Raw genomic sequence first — 17,956 nt, 5'->3', positions numbered from 1 at the left:
TGGTGCTGTTATTGAGGTGTTTGATATTGGCAGCCTCCCATATGACAAGCAGTATTTTAGTAAGTTTCCAGGAAGAGAGCCATGAACAGAAACACGCAATAGAGGGAACCCTCTGTTCCTCCATAGCCGGTGTATGACTGGATCCAGAGTTCTTAACCTTTGAATTTACAGACACGTAAAGTTCAGGGATGTTCATGCATCTGGATAAGGGGGGAAAAAAGTACGTGTTTCGTTTACTAGCCTCTACCTGGAATTTAGTGTTTCCTCTAATATAGACAACAAACTACAACAGTAGTAGTATCTTTGGAGCTTTGCACCCTTCAGGAAATCCCTTATATTTTCACATCACAGTTATTGCAGGTTCCTCTAAGTAACAGTGTAACAATAGCAACAAGTAACAGTTAGACTTGTTGTTGGAGCTTATTAATGAATAAAGAGCCACTTACAGGATATCCCAAATTTGTTTTTAAAGAATATCTTGATACCTTTATTTCAATGTAAGTTCTTATGAAATCCTATGCATACTCTTTTCTATGTTTTAAATCACTTCGAGCCATATTTTGACAAATGCTTCGTGATCCTGCCAAAGGCATCCGTGACATAAACAAGGTTTAGAAACCCATTCTGGTAGGAAGAGACAGTGAAGAAGATGAAAATCAATCATATACTATTGTGGAGGGTGATAAGCAATATAAAAAAAAATTAAAGGAGGAAAGGAAGAGGCATGGGGAGTGTTGGAAGGAATTCCCGTTGTTAACAGGACTGGCAGGATTGTCCTTGCTGAGTAGGCATATTTGGGTGGTGAGGTTAGAGTACATGGAGATGAGGACCAGGCTAGGGAAGAGCAGGTGTGGAGGCGGTGGTGCAGGAGCAGGTCTGGAGAGAAGCAGGTGGCCAGGTGGTGGGGGCTGGGGAGGGGTAGAAGGAGATGGGGAACAGACTATCTGGGGCCTTGTAGGCCATGCTTAGTGAGATGTAGGCTGTTGGAGGGTTTTCAGCAGAGAAGTCACAATCGTGGAACTTCACAACAAATTCCTCACCTTATTTACATGTTTCAAATTGTAGAAATTTTCAGGCATACAACAATGTAGAAGAATGGAATGAACTTCTGTACTATATATCATCCTGATGAACCAGTTGTCAAGATTTTGTGACTTAAGTTTTAAAAAGGATGACTCTGGCAGCTATCTTGGTAATAGACTTAATGGGGACAGAATCATGAACCCTGGAATCAGGGAAACCAGACAGGGGGCTGTTGAAATAACCCAAGCAAGAAAAATGGTGGTGGCTTTCCCCAGTGTAATGGTGGAAGTGGTAAGAAAGAGTTTAATCCTGAAAGGAGAGGCAACAGAATTTGCTGAATGATCGGATATAGAGTTTAAGCACTTGAGGATGACTTACGGGCCCTGTTTGAGAGAGAGAGAGAGAGAGAGAGAGAGAGAGAGAGAGAGAGAGAGAGATGTTTGGCTCTTACTGTCTCTTTGGCCTTGGGGGTATAGTCGCCAAGCCGTGTCTGACTCTTGCAACCCCATGGACTGTAGCCTGCCAGACTCCTTAGTCCTTGGGATTTCCCAGGCAAGAATACTGGAGCGGGTAGTCATTTCCTCCTCCAGGGGATCTTCCCCACTCAGGGATTGAACCCAGGTCTCCTGCTTTGCAGGCATATTCTTTACCAACTGAACTACCGGGGAGTTCATATATATGAATTAAATGGCTATGCTGCAAGACTGCTTTACTTGAAAATTTCTTGGGAAATGCTGAGAGGTTAAGGTCAGAATGAAGGCATTTATCTTCACAGTTGAAAAATGCTTAATTGAAGAATGGCCTGCTTCTTAGCCTCTCTCTGGAATTCTTCTCCCTGTGTTCCTTTTGATGGTGGAGACTTACAGAGCATTGGTTACCTCTCTGAAATGTTGGCAGTTGGGCTGGCTGGTTGCTGTGTGTGGGCGGAAGCAGGCTTAAGGATAAGAGGCATGCTTAGTCCCATTTTTACCACATAATTTGTCTTATTTGACTTTTATCTTTTGAAGTTCAGGTTTTAAAGCTATCTCTTGTGCTTTGTTTGTAACCCCAGTGATTTAGTGGACGTCTCCATGGGTTGCTTGGGCTTCCTCACAGTATGGTGGCTTTGATTTCTTATTTAGTGACCCAAGGGTCCAAGAGCATTTGTTTCAAATCCAAGTGAAAGCCGTATCACTTTTTATGATCCAGTCTCAAAATTCATACACAGCTTCCCTTCTACCATACTGTTTGATTACCAGTGAGCACAAATTCCCCCTGAATTCAAGGGGAGGAACGTTAGGCTTCACTTCCTCATGCAGGAGTAGCAAGTTTCTTAGAAGAGCACGCTGAGTGGGAGATGCCGTGGTGGCCATGTTTGGAAAGCACAGTCTGCTATAGTCTCTGTAGTAAAAAAAAAAAAAAAAGATATTAAACACAACTTTATGGTTTTATAAGAGATGTGTATTTTGTGAACTCTTTTTTCCTCCGTGTTTTCCCCTTTTGTATAGCAATTATAGAGCAGTTTCACTAAAACTCTTACTTAGCATTTAGTCTTTTTTTTTTTTTTTTCAAATGTTTTTTGGGTGTACCAGGGCTTAGCTGTGCCACGTAAGATCTTTAGCTGTGGCATGTGGGACCTAGTTTCCTGAGCAGACATGAAACCCGGGTCACCCCTGCATTGGGAATGTGGAGTCTTGGCCACTGGACCACTAGGGAACTCCCGCATGCAGTTTTCATCATGCTTCTTAGGGTGGCAGGTTTTTTTTATTAGTCGTTTCTCCAAGGCTACTCTTAGTAACATATTCTTTTATAGTGAGATTACTCAGTTTCCTGGCAGTCAGTGATTTTCACCAGTAGATACTCACCAGTGGATTTGGTTTTTAACCAGTGGATTTTATTTTAGAATTCAGTGTCTTCTGAAATCACCATATCTATTCTTATATTGGGCCTCTTTGGTAAATAAGTTAACTCTTTCTTGGCTAGTAAATGGCACATTGTTTCAAAATATTTTCATATAATTAGTAAAAGTATGTACATAAACACTTTTCTACCTAAAATTATTCCCTTCAACTTGATAAATAAGCCACCTCTAAAACTCTATTGAGATTAACAAAAGTGTGACATTATTTGATGTAATGATATTGGATACTTATTTAAAAAATTTGCTCTGTAACCTCTGTTAATTTGCAAAAATAAAAACTTTGGAAAAATTGAGGGAACAGTCCAGAAAACACCCATATATTGTCTCTTGGAGTCACTTGCCGGGGTCCAGCCCAGGTGGATCCAGGGTAATTCGAAGGTGGGGACAGAATCAGCGTCCTAGGAAAAAACTTATTTAATTACAGATAGAGAGGGATTAGAAAATTAGCAGAGAAAAAGAGGCTGAATAACTTGGTTTACATGGGATACCAATCACCACTTATGTAGGCCACAGGCGTCTTTCCATTCTCCCGAAGGAGAGGAGGCACTGAGGCCTCCCCAGTCCAATCTTAGAATCCCAGGCAAAATTAGCAGGCTTGGTGAGTGCCCACATTCCAGATGGGAATTCAGCCAGAAAAACGGGGAGCAAGAAAGAAACGACATGGGGGGATCAGTCTTTCCGGAAACTGATCCCATTTCTTTATTTTTTAGGTTTGCTTATATACCTTTTGTTACACATAGGGATGAATACAGAGTCATGTGGGGGTCAGCAGACCTGACCCTTGTCAAAATCAGGTGCTTCACATAAATGTATAAAAAAAGGTCTTAGGGGTTTTACATCGTCTTCTGGCCATGAGGCCTGCTGACATTTTATGATCCTTTCTTTCTGATAACCAAAAAACTTATTTTTTCCAAGGGTGTTTTTTTCTTAAACCAGGCACCACCCTCCAAATAAAGTTGCATTCCTATAGGGTGAGGGTGTAGTGAGTTACAATCAAGAAAGAAATTTATTTAACCCAAGGTTAACATGATTAATCTTAAAGGTTAATACTTATTTCTCTTATATGCTAGTTATATTCATCATAAGGGCAGGGAATATGGAGATTTAGCAGCGAAACATCAGCCCAACAAATGAAAATCCTTTCACCAATGTTCCCCTTAAGATCTACATAGTCTTAAGATAGTGATAAAGTCACATTTTTGCATAGCAAGGACACAGTGATTTATAACAAAGTACAGTGATCTATAACAAAAGAGAAAATTCATTAACTCAACAAGTCTAGTATTGCTAACATCAAAAACTACTATATTTCCTTTTCTATATTCCAAATACATTGATTAATATATTCCCAGGTGCCTAAGGATATGGAGGCCTGGTGGGAATCATTGACTCAACAGTGAGAAAAAGCCTTATGCTAATTAAGATTTTCAAAATACTCCAAACTCTCTGTGCTGTTTATGGTTGAGAGGTAGTAAACAATCATGTGCTTGGCAGGAGTATGGATAATCCTGTCACACAAGCTAGTCTGCCAGCAGAGAGGTTTGACCTGAGACACCCTTGTCACACTCAGGGCAGGGAATTAGCAGTTATTGGCAAAACAAATGAAAAACCCTCCACTAATATAATTCTTAAACAACCCACTATACTAATAATTTCTAACTTCCCAAAAGAATCTGCCTTTAGTAAGTCTAAAACATTTCGTGCCTCTCATGATTGGGAGGCTGTAAACAATCACAAGCTGGAATCAGGATTGCTGGGAGAAATATCAGTAACCTCAGATATGCAGATGACACCACCCTTATGGCAGAAAGTGAAGAGGAACTAAAAAGCCTCTTGATGAAAGTGAAAGAAGAGAGTGAAAAAGTTGGCTTCAAGCTCAACATTCAGAAAACGAAGATCATGGCATCTGGTCCCATCACTTCATGGCAAATAGATGGGGAAACAGTGTCAAACTTTATTTTGGGGGGCTCCAAAATCACTGTAGATGGTGACTGCAGCCATGAAATTAAAAGACGCTTACTCCTTGGAAGAAAAGTTATGACCAACCTAGATAGTATAGTCAAAAGCAGAGACATTACTTTGCTGACTAAGGTCCGTCTAGTCAAGGCCATGGTTTTTCCTGTGGTCATGTATGGATGTGAGAGTTGGACTGTGAAGAAGGCTGAGTACCGAAGAATTGATGCGTTTGAACTGTAGTGTTGGAGAAGACTCTTGAGGGTCCCTTGGACTGCAGGGAGATCAACCAGTCCATTCTGAAGGATATCAGCCCTGGGATTTCTTTGGAAGGAATAATGCTAAAGCTGAAGCTCCAGTACTTTGGATACCTCATACGAAGAGTTGACTCATTGGAAAAGACTCTGATGCTGGGAGGGATTGGGGGCAGGAGGAGAAGGGGACGACCGAGGATGAGATGGCTGGATGGCATCACAGACTCAATGGAGGTGAGTCTGAGTGAACTCCGGGAGATGGTGATGGACAGGGAGGCCTGGCATGCTGCGATTCATGGGGTTGCAAAGAGTCAGACACGACTGAGCGACTGAACTGAACTGAAACAATCACATGTGGCCAGACGAACCTGTACAGGCAGGCTAGATAACCTTCAGAGGAGTTCATAAGTTGAAACACTCTTGTCACGCCCAGGAATTCTTATTGACTTGGAGCTGTAAGTTAACTCCTTCTCCGAGAGAGGTAATGGGGGTCAGCCCCCCGTAAAGTCAAAGGTATAAGTGAGAGCATAAAACAGTAAAGTAGGTAGACTCTGGTTTTGGGGGTAGATGCTCGGGAACAGGGCGTTTCCTGAGGCTTGTTCATGCCTTTGCTGCTGAAGCCTCCTTCCTCATGACTTTGCCGTGGGCGGAGTTACTCACGCTGGCTCCCGGCATCTCTCCCTTTTTAATTCTCCAGCTTTTGACATAATGCTGAACTGCATTTATTCCTTCCTTTCTCCTAACTTGAGGAAGAAATTTTTCACATATTCCACAAAAATTTTAACATTCCTCAGAAAATTTAGTAGGTGTTTGTTGTCCTAAGAAGTGTGTCCCTTTTGTAACATCTTCAGGGAAGTATCATCTATACTTAGACGTTTTAGAACATCTGAAAGATTTTTTTTAAAGTTTACTGCTGGTTATAGCATATAACCAGCATATACTGCAGTCCATGGAGTTGCAAAGAATTGGACACAACTTTGCAACTGAACAACCACAACATATTAAATTAGGGTGAGAGTCATGGAGGTTATTGAAAATAAATTCATATGTTTTCACAATCTCTGGCTTCCTTTTCTTTATGCCAATTTAAATGAAATGTGGCATGAATGGTAAATTAATCCTCTCTACATGTTGGAGTACTCCTATATGATTTCAGGTGTTGTGAGGGCAGTTTCTGTTTTATTTTTGTATTTCTATCACATACATAATATAGGCACCAGACTCAGTTTCACGGTTAGTATTTATGGAGCTGTTGCAGAAAGGGGGACCCCTTCCAGGGCCTGAAACTAGGCTCTTGTCTAATGCTCGGAAATGAATTGTTCGAGGAGACACATGTGCTGACAAAGCGAGAGATTTTATTGGGAAAGGGCACCCTGGTGGAGAGCAGTGGGGTAAGGGAACCCAGGAGAACTGCTCTGCCGCGGCTCGCAGTCTCGGGTTTTGTGGTGATGGGATTAGTTTCCGGGTGGTCTTTGGCCAATCTTTCTAATTCGGAGTCTTTCCTGGTGGCGCACGCATCGCTCAGCCAAGACGGATGCTAGCGAGAGGGATTCTGGGAAGTGTACGAACACAAGGTGTCTCCTTTAGACTTTTCCTGAACTCTTCCGGTTGGTGGTGGCTTATTAGTTTCGTATTCCTTATCAGGATCTCCTGTCATAAAACAGCTCATGCAAATAGTTACTACGGTGCCTGGCCAGGGTGGGCGGTTTCAATCAGTGTGCTTCCCCTAACAGAATTAATGTATTACTGAGTTGTACAAATGATCTAAATGCAATTTTCCATGAATTCTAAAACATTTTGGTAATGCTGTCAAACTTGATACTTTATTTGGGAGACTTTGATTTTTTACTTTTGGTATTTGTGATTTCAAAGCAAAATAAAAACTCTAAAATCATTAGAGCAGAGACAAACTGTAAAGTATTATGTTTTTCCTTTGTGAATCATTGTATCCCACCTAATAAGAAGTTGGTTATATGATATTGAAAACAATGATTCATCGTGCTTTAGTTTCTTTGATGTTTTCAGTCTCCTGAGATCTAAACTCCATTCCCTTAAATTGTGAAAGTAATGGAGGCCTGAGAAAACATGACACTTTGTCTCTGAGACTACTGAGAGACAGAAATATTTGCAATATGTTTTGAAATCAGTGTTTATTTGCAATGTTGTGTTTTTCAAGCACACAAACAAATGAGATAGTTATTTCTGATATTGCCAGCTGAAGTGTTTGCAAATGAAAGGATTAAAAGAATTTTAATGTTGAACATTAAATACAGGTATTTGAAGTGTAAGAAACTATTAATTACATGTAAAAGGAATTAAAGTTTATATTCTGTATATATTGATGAATGGAACATAAGATCCTCAATTAGTTATAAGTAAGCACGTCTGAGTTTTTAATAGACTGAATGAACTCATGTCAAAGTGTATGACTTTAGTAAGCATATTTTAATAATAATGTTTAAGTTATTGTAGTTTGGAAATAAATGTATAACAATATTCAAATTCATGTTTTTATTTAAAAAATCAAGCTGTTCTCTTTTGTTGACTATTTTTGAGCAATTTTAAAGAAGATAAAAATTGTAATGATCTATATAGACATGTGGGAGACCATTCAAAGTTGTGTACTTAAAATATTTGGAAATGTCCTTGAGGACTTTCTTCGTCTATTCTTACTGAGTTTATTTGCTGTGGTTTTGCCCCAGCTGTGCAGTTGCCTGTTTCTTTACATTTTTGTGTGCATTGTCTCACTTTTGAGTCAAATGGGTATTCATTTTAATATATTTTTATTAGTGGAATTAAGGTATATTAAGGTCCAAGAAATGAAATTTTACATGCTTTGATGGCTTATTAAAATGTCTCTTTTTTAAAAGCAGTTGGTGAAATAAGTATTTGGTGTTCCTCTTTCTATAAAAATCTAAGATCAGGGAAATTAAAGCATTTACCCAGAGTCACAGTACTGGTAAGTAGAAGACTTGTTGTTCAGTCAAAATTAATTGAGTTATTTGTATGTTAAGTATATTTTTCTCTGCTTTGCTCAGAAGTATGCAAAAATAAACCTTTAGTTTTCTTTATATCAAGGGCTGTGTTTGTTTTGTGTTCATGGGACTCTTCTGTTTTTCTTCATAGGGATGGTTTTCGATTTTCATCTCAAGAGGCTGCTTCTAGTTTTGGTGATGATAGGCTACTAATAGAAAAATTTATTGATAACCCCCGTCATATAGAAATCCAGGTTGGTACATTTTAAGATACTTTCAAATCATTATGACTTTAAAATAATATTACTTAGTCGTATTAGAAACACATCCTCTCTTAAATTTTTGGGTGATTGTGAATGATCTGTCTTTTATTGTGCCCATCTTTGTATGAAATGTTCCCTTAGTGTCTCTAATTTTCTTGAAGAGATCTCTAATCTTTCCCATTCTATTGTTTTCCTCTGTTTCTTTGCATTGATCGCTGAGGAAGGCTTCCTTATCTCTCCTTGCTATCCTTTGGCACTCTGCATTTCAAATGAGTATATCTTTTCTTTTCTCCTTTGCCTTTAGCTTCCCTTCTGTTCACAGCTATTTGTAAGGCTTCCTAAGATAGCCATTTTGCTTTTTTGCACTTCTTTTTCATGGGGATGGTCTTGATCCCTGTCTCCTGTACAGTGTCATGAACCTCCGTCCGTAGTTCATCAGGCAACTGTCTATCAGATCTTATCCCTTGAATCTATTTTTCACTTCCACTGTATAATTGTAAGGGATTTGATTTAGGTCATACCTGAATGGCCTAGTGGTTTTCCCTACTTTCTTCAATTTAAGTCTGAATTTGGCAATAAGGAGTTCATGATCTGAGCCACAGTCAGCTCCTGGTCTTGTTTTTGTTGCCTGTATAGAGCTTCTCCATCTTTGGCTGCAAAGACTATAATCAACCTGATTTTGGTGTTGACCATCTGGTGATATCCCTTTGTGGAGTCTTCTCTTGTGTTGTTGGAAGAGAGTGTTTGCTATGACCAGTGTGTTCTCTTGGCAAAACTCTGTGTAGTGTGTACTTTAAGAGCAAATTTGCCTGTTACTCCAGGTATTTCTTGACTTCCTTCTTTTGCATTCCACTCCCTTATAATGAAAAGAACATCTTTATTTGGGTGTTAGTTCTAGAAGGTCTTGTAGGTCTTCATAGAACTGTTCATAGAAGGTTTCTAGTTCAGCCATCTTTCCCAACATTTGATATTCTCAGTTTTCTAATGTCTTGCCATTTTGGTGGACATGTAATAGTATCTCTGTTTTAATTTGCATTTCCCTAATGAATATTGATGTTAAGCATGTGTTGTTGTTTTTTTTTAAGTTGATTAACCAGAACTGGATATCATATTTTATGAAGTGACCGCTCAAGTCTCATCCTTGGCCCTCCCCACTCCCACTTTCAAATTTGACTTTTTAAAAATTATTGAATGTTGAGGGTTTTGTATCTATTTTGTTTATAAGTCCTTAAGGTTTTTATACTAATTCTAGTTTGAGAGGGTAGTCCTTTGGGCCAGCATGTGGTGGAGGTGGTGAGAGGTGATAGAATTCAGGGTGTTTTGTGAATGCAGACTAGAGTTTCTAAAAGATTGATGTGCTATATAAGAAAAATTAGGCATCAGAGATAGTTTTAGGCTTTGGCCCAAGAAATGATAAGAATGGGACTATCATTTACTGAGATGGGAAAGACTGTCAGAGCTGCATATTTGGGGGAGGAAATCAGGGTATGAAGATTAACAGATGAAGGCTGAGATGCCCATCAGATACCAACATGTGGGTTTGAGTAGACTATTGGATATTGGAGCCTATAATTTAGGGGAGATATTAATATTTGAGCTGTCCTTCCTGTAAGATCCTAGAGGCAAAATAGATTTTCCCCTTCTCTGTATTCCCCATCCAGCACTTATTTGTGCTATCAGAAGACCACTTAAGCCATATTACCTTTAGCCATCTCACTTTTTCCACACTAAAAAGTATCACATTTTTTTTACTGATACTCAATAAATGTTTGTTGTGTTAAATAATTATATTTCTATGTCAGCTTTTAGCTTATTTTAATTAACCATGGCATATATTTATGCTGATTTTTTTTAACATCAGGTGAAAGTGCCTCCCAGTAACTTAAATAGGCAGCACAGGTGTTTCCCAGATCTGATCTGCACTTGGGAGTTGCTTTTCTTTTTTTTAATTACCTTCTTCATTTTAATTAATTACTATTAGATAGTATGTGCACATGATAAAGGGTATTTAACAGAAAATAAGCCTTCTTTCACTCTTGTCTCCAAGCCCCCTGGTTTCCATCTCTGGAAGCCGACACTGTTACTGTTTTCTGAATATCCTGCCATAGTTGATGAATATATATATATGTAGTATTATTTTCTCAATGAGCTATCACATATTTTGTCCTTTGTTGTGCTGAATCTCTGTGCTTACAGTAGGAATGGCACTGGTCTGTTGAAACCAGGGTGCTGCTGGCATTTTATGGGCTGGGTCCATGGATGCTGAAAGACTTGAATTACGTGGTCTATTAACAATGAAGCTTCTCCTAATAAGCTAGATACCTGGGAGATCATTTTATAATCGTAATCATTGTCACGTGTGTCTGTAAAGGGTGATATGGATAGTTTAAAAACCTCATGATGACTTGATCATTAATTTCCCTTACAAGCACTTTTTTTTTTTTTATAATGTTGTCCAGTTACTTTGTCTCTTTATTTGTTTAGTGGAATTCCCTGGTGGTCCAGTGGTTAGGACCCCGGGCTTTCCCTGCTGTGGCCCAGGTTCCGTTCCTGGGCAGGGAACTAAGATCCCAAAAGTCACATGGTGTGTCCAGAAGAAAAACTATGCACAGACTTCAGAGAAAAGCAAGCTTGACTCTGTGACCAAAATGAAAAGAAAAGTAGATCATTTATGTACATTTGAATCTAATATCTTACAGTTGAAAATGTTTCTGAGAATTCTCGATTATTGTCACTTTATTTCTTGGAGGCTAAGTTTACTTTCACTTCTATATCAATTAGAGTAAGAAAAGGTAGAATAAATTTAACATTTAAAAATAATTCTGGATGTAGTTCTGTGGTCACTTTGGAGTCCTAGAAATAAAATTCCAACTTACTGGCATTTCATTACTGTAATGTTTCCCTTTGGAAGCATTCTTGAGGTTTGGATAGATTTAAATTCCTAAAAATTAATTATGCAGTCATGTATGAACTGTTCATTTTATTGTTTAATATATTGTTAAATCACAATCTTTTCAATGTTTCTAGGAGCCATATAAAATATTAAGATGATATCTAGTATTAATGATGCATGAAGAAACAGAGTGACTTGCCCAGAGAGATTACATAGCTATTTGGAGTTTAAATTAGTGCCTAGTCTTTTTGCTTCTAGAATAGCTTTTATCTCCATTAGCTTAAATATATGCATTCAGTAATATATATCTACTCCTTATTCATGAAAATTGATTCAGTTCAGTTCGGTCACTCAGTCGTGTCTGACTCTTTGCGACCCCATGAATCGCAGCACGCCAGGCCTCCCTGTCCATCACCAACTCCCGGAGTTCACTCAGACTCATGTCCATCGAGTCCGTGATGCCATCCAGCCATCTCATCCTCTGTCGTCCCCTTCTCCTCCTGCCCCCAGTCCCTCCCAGCATCAGGGTCTTTTCTAATGAGTCAGCTCTTTGCATGAAGTAGCCAAAGTATTGGAGTTTCAGGTTCAGCATCAGTCCTTCCAATGAACACCCAGGACTGGGTTTTGTTTTTTTTTTTTAATGTGAAAAACATGAACAAAAAGCATGTTTTAGGGTTGCCAGATTTAGCTAAGGAAATACATGTTAAATTTGAATTTCAGATAAATGGTATTTGTTTTTTTTAAAGTATGTCTCATTCAGTATTTTAATATTTTTATTACAATTAAAAACTCTAGGGACTTCCCTGGTGGTCCAGTGGCTAAGACTCCAAGCTCGTAATGCAGGGGGCCTGGGTTTGATCCCTGCTTAGGGAACTAGATTCCACATGCTGCAACTAAGACCCAGCACAGTCAAATAATAAATATATAAATAAATATTAAAATGAAAAGCTCCAGTTTATTTCTCATTATCACAAATGGGAAAAACCATAATGGTATATACTAACCCCAAACTTTTTGCTAGTTTCATATAACAAAAATAAAACAGTAAAAATATCGGTGTATAAAGTAACAGACTGCATATCGGTTGTAAATGAAATAGCATTTTCTGATCAACAGACATTGCAGTATTAACAAGTAGATGTTTGTCATAGCACCGTGGCTCTCCCAGGTGCCATTGAAATCTTAGATGTATTCCCTTTACTGATGCTCAGTATCCTTCACAAATTTGTACAGTTGATTCTAATATTTTACCCAGTGTATTGGAAATGTAACATGAAAAATTTTTTCCTCAAGTCTTTTTAATAAAAATGTTCCATTGAGTTTTGGAGTGGTAGATGATAAAATTTTCTTGCACTGGTGTCAACCAAAAGGATACTGTATTTGAGTGGTGTCTTGTGTTTTAGGAGGTCGGAGTATTGAAAACTAGGGGGTGTTACGTGGAGAAATGTTAACTGGGCATGTGTGCTATGGATATGGCTGTATAATTTTTCAAGTGGTATTATTGCTCCTTCAGGTGTTAGGTGATAAACATGGGAATGCCTTGTGGCTCAATGAAAGAGAGTGCTCAATTCAGAGAAGAAATCAGAAAGTGGTGGAGGAAGCACCAAGGTAAGTGCTTTTCCTGAGGAAAATACAGAGTAGTCTGATATTCTGTATTTTTTAGGATTCTTCCCCATTGTAATAAAAACTATTTAATAGAGCTGAAATTACTTTAACAGTAATAGTAGGATCTATTAGTTGTCCCATGGCATGTGGGATCTTAGTTCCCTGACCAGGGATCAAACTCATGTCCTCTGCATCACAAGGCAGATTCATTATCACTGGATCACCAGGAAAGTCTCTACCCCTGGGCTTTGAGCACAGTGATGAGCTTGTCTGCAGCTCTGAGGATCACTAGGAGAGTTTATGACAAGGGAATGAGCAGAACCAGACAGGTCAAGAGTAGTTTTACTCAGCTGTGCTTGCGATTATCCAGATGTTATGATGTTAATCTTTAGTTGCACTTTCCTTTTTTTTTTTTTTTGGTTGCATTAATTCTGTCATCCAGTTATTGTTGAAGTGTCATCTATGCCTGAATGAGACAGGAAAATGATCAGATTTTTGGCTTAAAGAAGGTGAAGAGGACATTACCACTTAAAAGAATCATTAAGATGTAAAATGCAGTGGCTAGAACTTATTTAGATCCTGATTCAAAGAGATTAGCTATAAAAAAATTAATGAGATAATCTAGGAAATTTGAATGCTAATATAGATGTTAAAGCTATTAAAGAGTTCTTGGTAATGTTTGAAGTGTGATTGTTACAAAAGTACTTACAGAAATAGATAGGGAAGTTTCTGTGGAAGAAGTGATACCTAATTTGATATTTGCTTTAAAATAAAAGGGGTGATGCTGGTAGAAAAGTAGGCATGCCATTAGACAGGACGGGAGTGGTTGTAAAGTAATAATTGTTACATATGGCAAGCAGATACATGCAAGTTCGTTATGTGCTTAGTCGCTCAGTCATCTCCTGACTCTTTGCGACCCCATGGACCATAGCTGCCAGACTCCTCTGTCCGTGGGATTCTGCAGACAAGAATATTGGAGTGGGTTGCCATGTCCTCCACCAGGGAATCTTCCCAGCCCAGGGATGGAACCCAGGTCTCCTGCATTGCTGGTGAATTCTTTACCAGCTGAGCCACCAGGGAAGCTCAAGTTCATTATGCTCTTCCATAATAAAATGTTTATAAGATATCATCTAAATCTTATGCATTTGAGACTAATTTTAATCCACAGATAGAAAAATAGTCAATGTTTTGTTTCTCAGAGCCTTTCTTTCATAGAAACAAGTATATGAAAATGTGGAAATGATCTGATAATATTCTTTTCAGGGTTCATTGAAACTCTATTTGTCTGTTGGAGGGTGCTTCTTTATTGTGAAGCAAAAGTTGTGAGGGTTTGTTAGATGTACTCGTGATTCTTATTATTTGTGGTAGTTATGTTTTATAAAGTTACAATACTGAAGTGTTATTCTCACAGGAAATACAGAGTTAAGTTTCTGTGACCCTCGAGTCAGAACATTTTCATCAACCGATTAATGCATAATCTTGTTTTGTATGTGTTTCTGTTGAAAGACACCTTATTTTATGCATATTGTTGACTCATTAATGTTGCACTCACCATCTTGGTGAGCAGCATTGTAATACTTGCTTGAAGCAATCTCACCTAACACACCTTTTCTCCATAAAGAACATCTTCCAATCTTACTTGGAGAAATTTTGAATATATGTGTAAAATTTTACTAGTTGTAAACAACTAGTTTTGCTAAAGCAGCTGTATATTTTGTAGATTGATTAAAGTTGCAGTATAATGTGAAAAGTTCAGATGTTCAGTTCAGTCTCTCAGTCATGTCTGACTCTTTGTGACCCCATGGACTGCAGCACGCCAGGCTTCCCTGTCTGTCACCAACTCCCGGAGTTTGCTCAAACTCGTGTCCATTGAGTAGGTGATGCCATCCAACCATCTCATCCTCTGTCGTCCCCTTATCCTCTTGCCTTCAATCTTTCCCAGCATCAGGGTCTTTTCCAGTGAGTTAGTTCTTTGCATTAGGTGGGCAAAGTATTGGAGCTTCAGCTTCAACATCAGTCCTTCCAAGGAATATTCAGGACTGATTTCCTTTAGGATTGACTGGTTCAGTTGTTAGTTTTGTATAAAAATTTGAAGTTGATATATTTCAACCTGTTATGCTTAATTAACAGTAAGCATATATTCTAAGCATATATAAAGCATATACCTTGAAATCTTGAGTTGACATAGATGATCATATCTGAGTAAACTTAAAATTAATGCACACAAAAGATTACTTAATTTTTGTTCAAAATGTAGGTGGTCACTCTGTGTATATTTGCAGCATTTTTCTAGATTCTGAGACGCGAAGAGCAATGGGAGAACAAGCCGTTGCCCTTGCCAAAGCAGTGAATTATGCTTCTGCTGGAACTGTAGAATTCCTTGTGGACTCAAAAAGGAATTTTTATTTCTTGGAAATGAACACGAGACTCCAGGTAACAAAACCTCTGTTTTTCATTCCTCTCCATGCCTCTAAACTTTTCCCCTCCTCACCACCCCTTTTGGTTTTATAAAAATTAAAAACCAATTCCTTAAAAGTGGGAAATAAAGATTTAGTTTTTATGTTAGTGCTAAGAAACCTGTTGGAAATGACAGATGAGTATCAGGTTAATTTGGTGGTCAGTGACTAGCCCCTCTGCTTCGTTACTGCTAGTACTTTATATTGGAAATTCCAGTTCTCTTTTTTTTTTCTTGAACCTTTCTTGATGAAGTGCATTAGTTAGGGTTCATATGCTGAAAAGGGAAACTAATCAAGATATTATCACGCATAGAAAGGAATTAAGTGCCTACAAATCTTTGGAAGAGATGGGGAAAGTAAAGGTATTGAGAGTGAGCTTTCAGGAATGACTCTCAGAACTGAACCATCCAACCTGTCTTCTAGAGGAATGGACACCTCTGCCACAGTTGGGAGATTGAGAAATTAAGTGGCCGCCTGGAACTGTTAACTTCAGGGACATACTTGGTCAGTTCCGAGCAAGGTTTCGGGAAGCCACTGGTATACTGTTAACTCACTGATGGCTTTATTTTCCTTCTTCTTCCCCCTTTTCTTTGGTTTAAATTGTAAACTGACAAACAAATTCAGAAAAATATGTAGAATAAAAATGTGTAGTTGAAAAAAATTATTAAAAGCAAAAGTTTATGTGAGCATCAATTGGATTGAGAAGTACCAAAATGCCAGTACTTCTTACCCCTGGCCCTCAACTTCTTCCCATTCTCAGAGATTCCACCTCCATCTTCCTGTTTATTATTCTGACTGAATTCTAAACAACATCTCCTTATATTAATATATCTGGATAGTTCTTCCTTTTGTTTATGCACGCCTTGACAATAGAAATAATTTTGCTTGTTTCTTTTTTAAACTTTCAATCCATGGGATTGTATTATATATATAAATTTTTTGTACATGGCTTCTTTTCTCAGTATTATGCTTATGAGATTATACCATGGGACAGATTTTCATATATTGTGGTAAAATTTGTGTATCTAGATGCATTTGAGACCAAGGGTAATTCATATTTATAATTTGTACAGTATTAACCTTAGTAGTTTTTGCTGAAAACTTACAATACTTCTGTTTGAAATCACTTTTTTAGCCTCTGTCCTGTTGTTGTGGATATCTTCAGAATTGACAGAATTTTGCCTTTTAGAGATTAATTTGATTTTGATTAAATGTATATCTTTATAATGAAGTATGTCTAATTATATAATTAGCTGGGAAATCATGTTTTTGATTAAAATGGAGACTTGATTATGTTGTGATGAGAATAATACTTTTGTAATATGATCCTGAAGGCAATTTGAAGTGATTACAATGTATATTTATTGTAATCAGGACTGAATAAATACTAGACTTTAGTTGGGATACTTAGCAGATTTTGCAGAATTAATAATCAGTGTTTTTTTTTTTTCTTCAGGGCACTTTGTTATTATGTTCATTTTTTTTTTTAAGAAACCTTTAGTTTTTATTTGTTTCTGGCTCATGTATCTCAGTGCATAAGTTTTTTCAAGTTTGTTCCATGGTCAATTTTGGTATAAGACCTCTAAAAATTGATATTTATTATCAAATAATTCTGTGGTATCAGTCTAAATCACTTAGGTACCTGTGTTTACAATTTGTATCATGAGTGGCTTGCCAGGAAATTGTGTTCAGTACCCTCAAAAAAAGATTATACATAAATGAATTTCAGGAAAAAAACCTGATAGTACCTAAACCCGTGCTATATAATAGCACAATTATTAATTTGTGTCTCCTGTTTAATGTTTAATAATATCTCATTTCTCTCTTGCATTTGCTTCCAGGGACAGTAGTCTTGTCAGTTACTAAACAAATTATTATTTATTTTTTTTAAAGAAACATCTGTGTGGTGGAGGGATATTTCATGGTGGAGTCTGTGACTGAATGGGAGCATGAAAAAAAGGATCTTGTGTTTTATAGTATTCCGAAAGCCATGCTTAGATATTTCAAAGATGTCTTTCTGATATTGTTTAAACAATTCAAATGTCCTTTTAATGGTAGATTTTCTGTTTCAAATTTCTTTACTAACCTTAAATTATAATACTTAAGGCACGTTCACCAAATTCTTTATCTTCTAAGATATATGTTATCTCTAATCAGTGTTTCAGTTTGAGGCTGGTGAGCTATAATTTTCTTTTCTTTTTTTTTTTTTCCCCTTGAAATTTCCTGATTGAATTGTCACTTTTTCCAGCTTTAGAACTTGTACATTTTTTTCCTGGTAACACAGTGTGAGTAGCATCATCACTTTGCTAGATTTCCTTAAGAGTGACATTTGAAATAAATACCATTTCTCCTTAAGGAGAAACACTGAGAAAGTCACTGGGTTTGGTGCATAAATACTGGTTTTTATCTCTCTTTGGTGAGAATTTATGTATCAGGTTTATCTATGCCATCCTCATATGTTTGTTTTTAAAGTCACTGTTTTCTTTTTCTTAAAGATAAAATTCAAACGCTTTTATGTTGATGTTGTTCAGTGGCTAAGTCCTGTCTCTCTGTAATCCCATGAACTACAGCAAGCCAGGCTTCCCTGACCTTCACTATCTCCCTGAGTTTGCCTAAACTCATGTCCGTTGACAT

The 17,956-nt window shown here is 37.7% G+C and overlaps 1 protein-coding gene across 1 annotated transcript in view; it reads left to right on the top strand.

Annotated features, from left to right (window-relative positions):
• Positions 1-17,956, top strand: part of PCCA (propionyl-CoA carboxylase alpha subunit) — a 378,687-nt gene that overhangs the window by 153,776 nt on the left and 206,955 nt on the right. The window contains exons 10-12 of the mRNA XM_018056387.1: positions 8,257-8,359; positions 12,775-12,869; positions 15,149-15,299. Of these exons, the coding sequence (XP_017911876.1) occupies positions 8,257-8,359; positions 12,775-12,869; positions 15,149-15,299 (349 nt within the window). The remainder of the gene's footprint in view (positions 1-8,256; positions 8,360-12,774; positions 12,870-15,148; positions 15,300-17,956) is intronic.

Source organism: Capra hircus, chromosome 12, assembly GCF_001704415.2.
Source record: "Capra hircus breed San Clemente chromosome 12, ASM170441v1, whole genome shotgun sequence".
Lineage (NCBI taxonomy): Eukaryota > Metazoa > Chordata > Mammalia > Artiodactyla > Bovidae > Capra > Capra hircus.
Note: the sequence above shows the minus strand (reverse complement) of the source record. Positions and strands in the feature narration are given on the sequence as shown.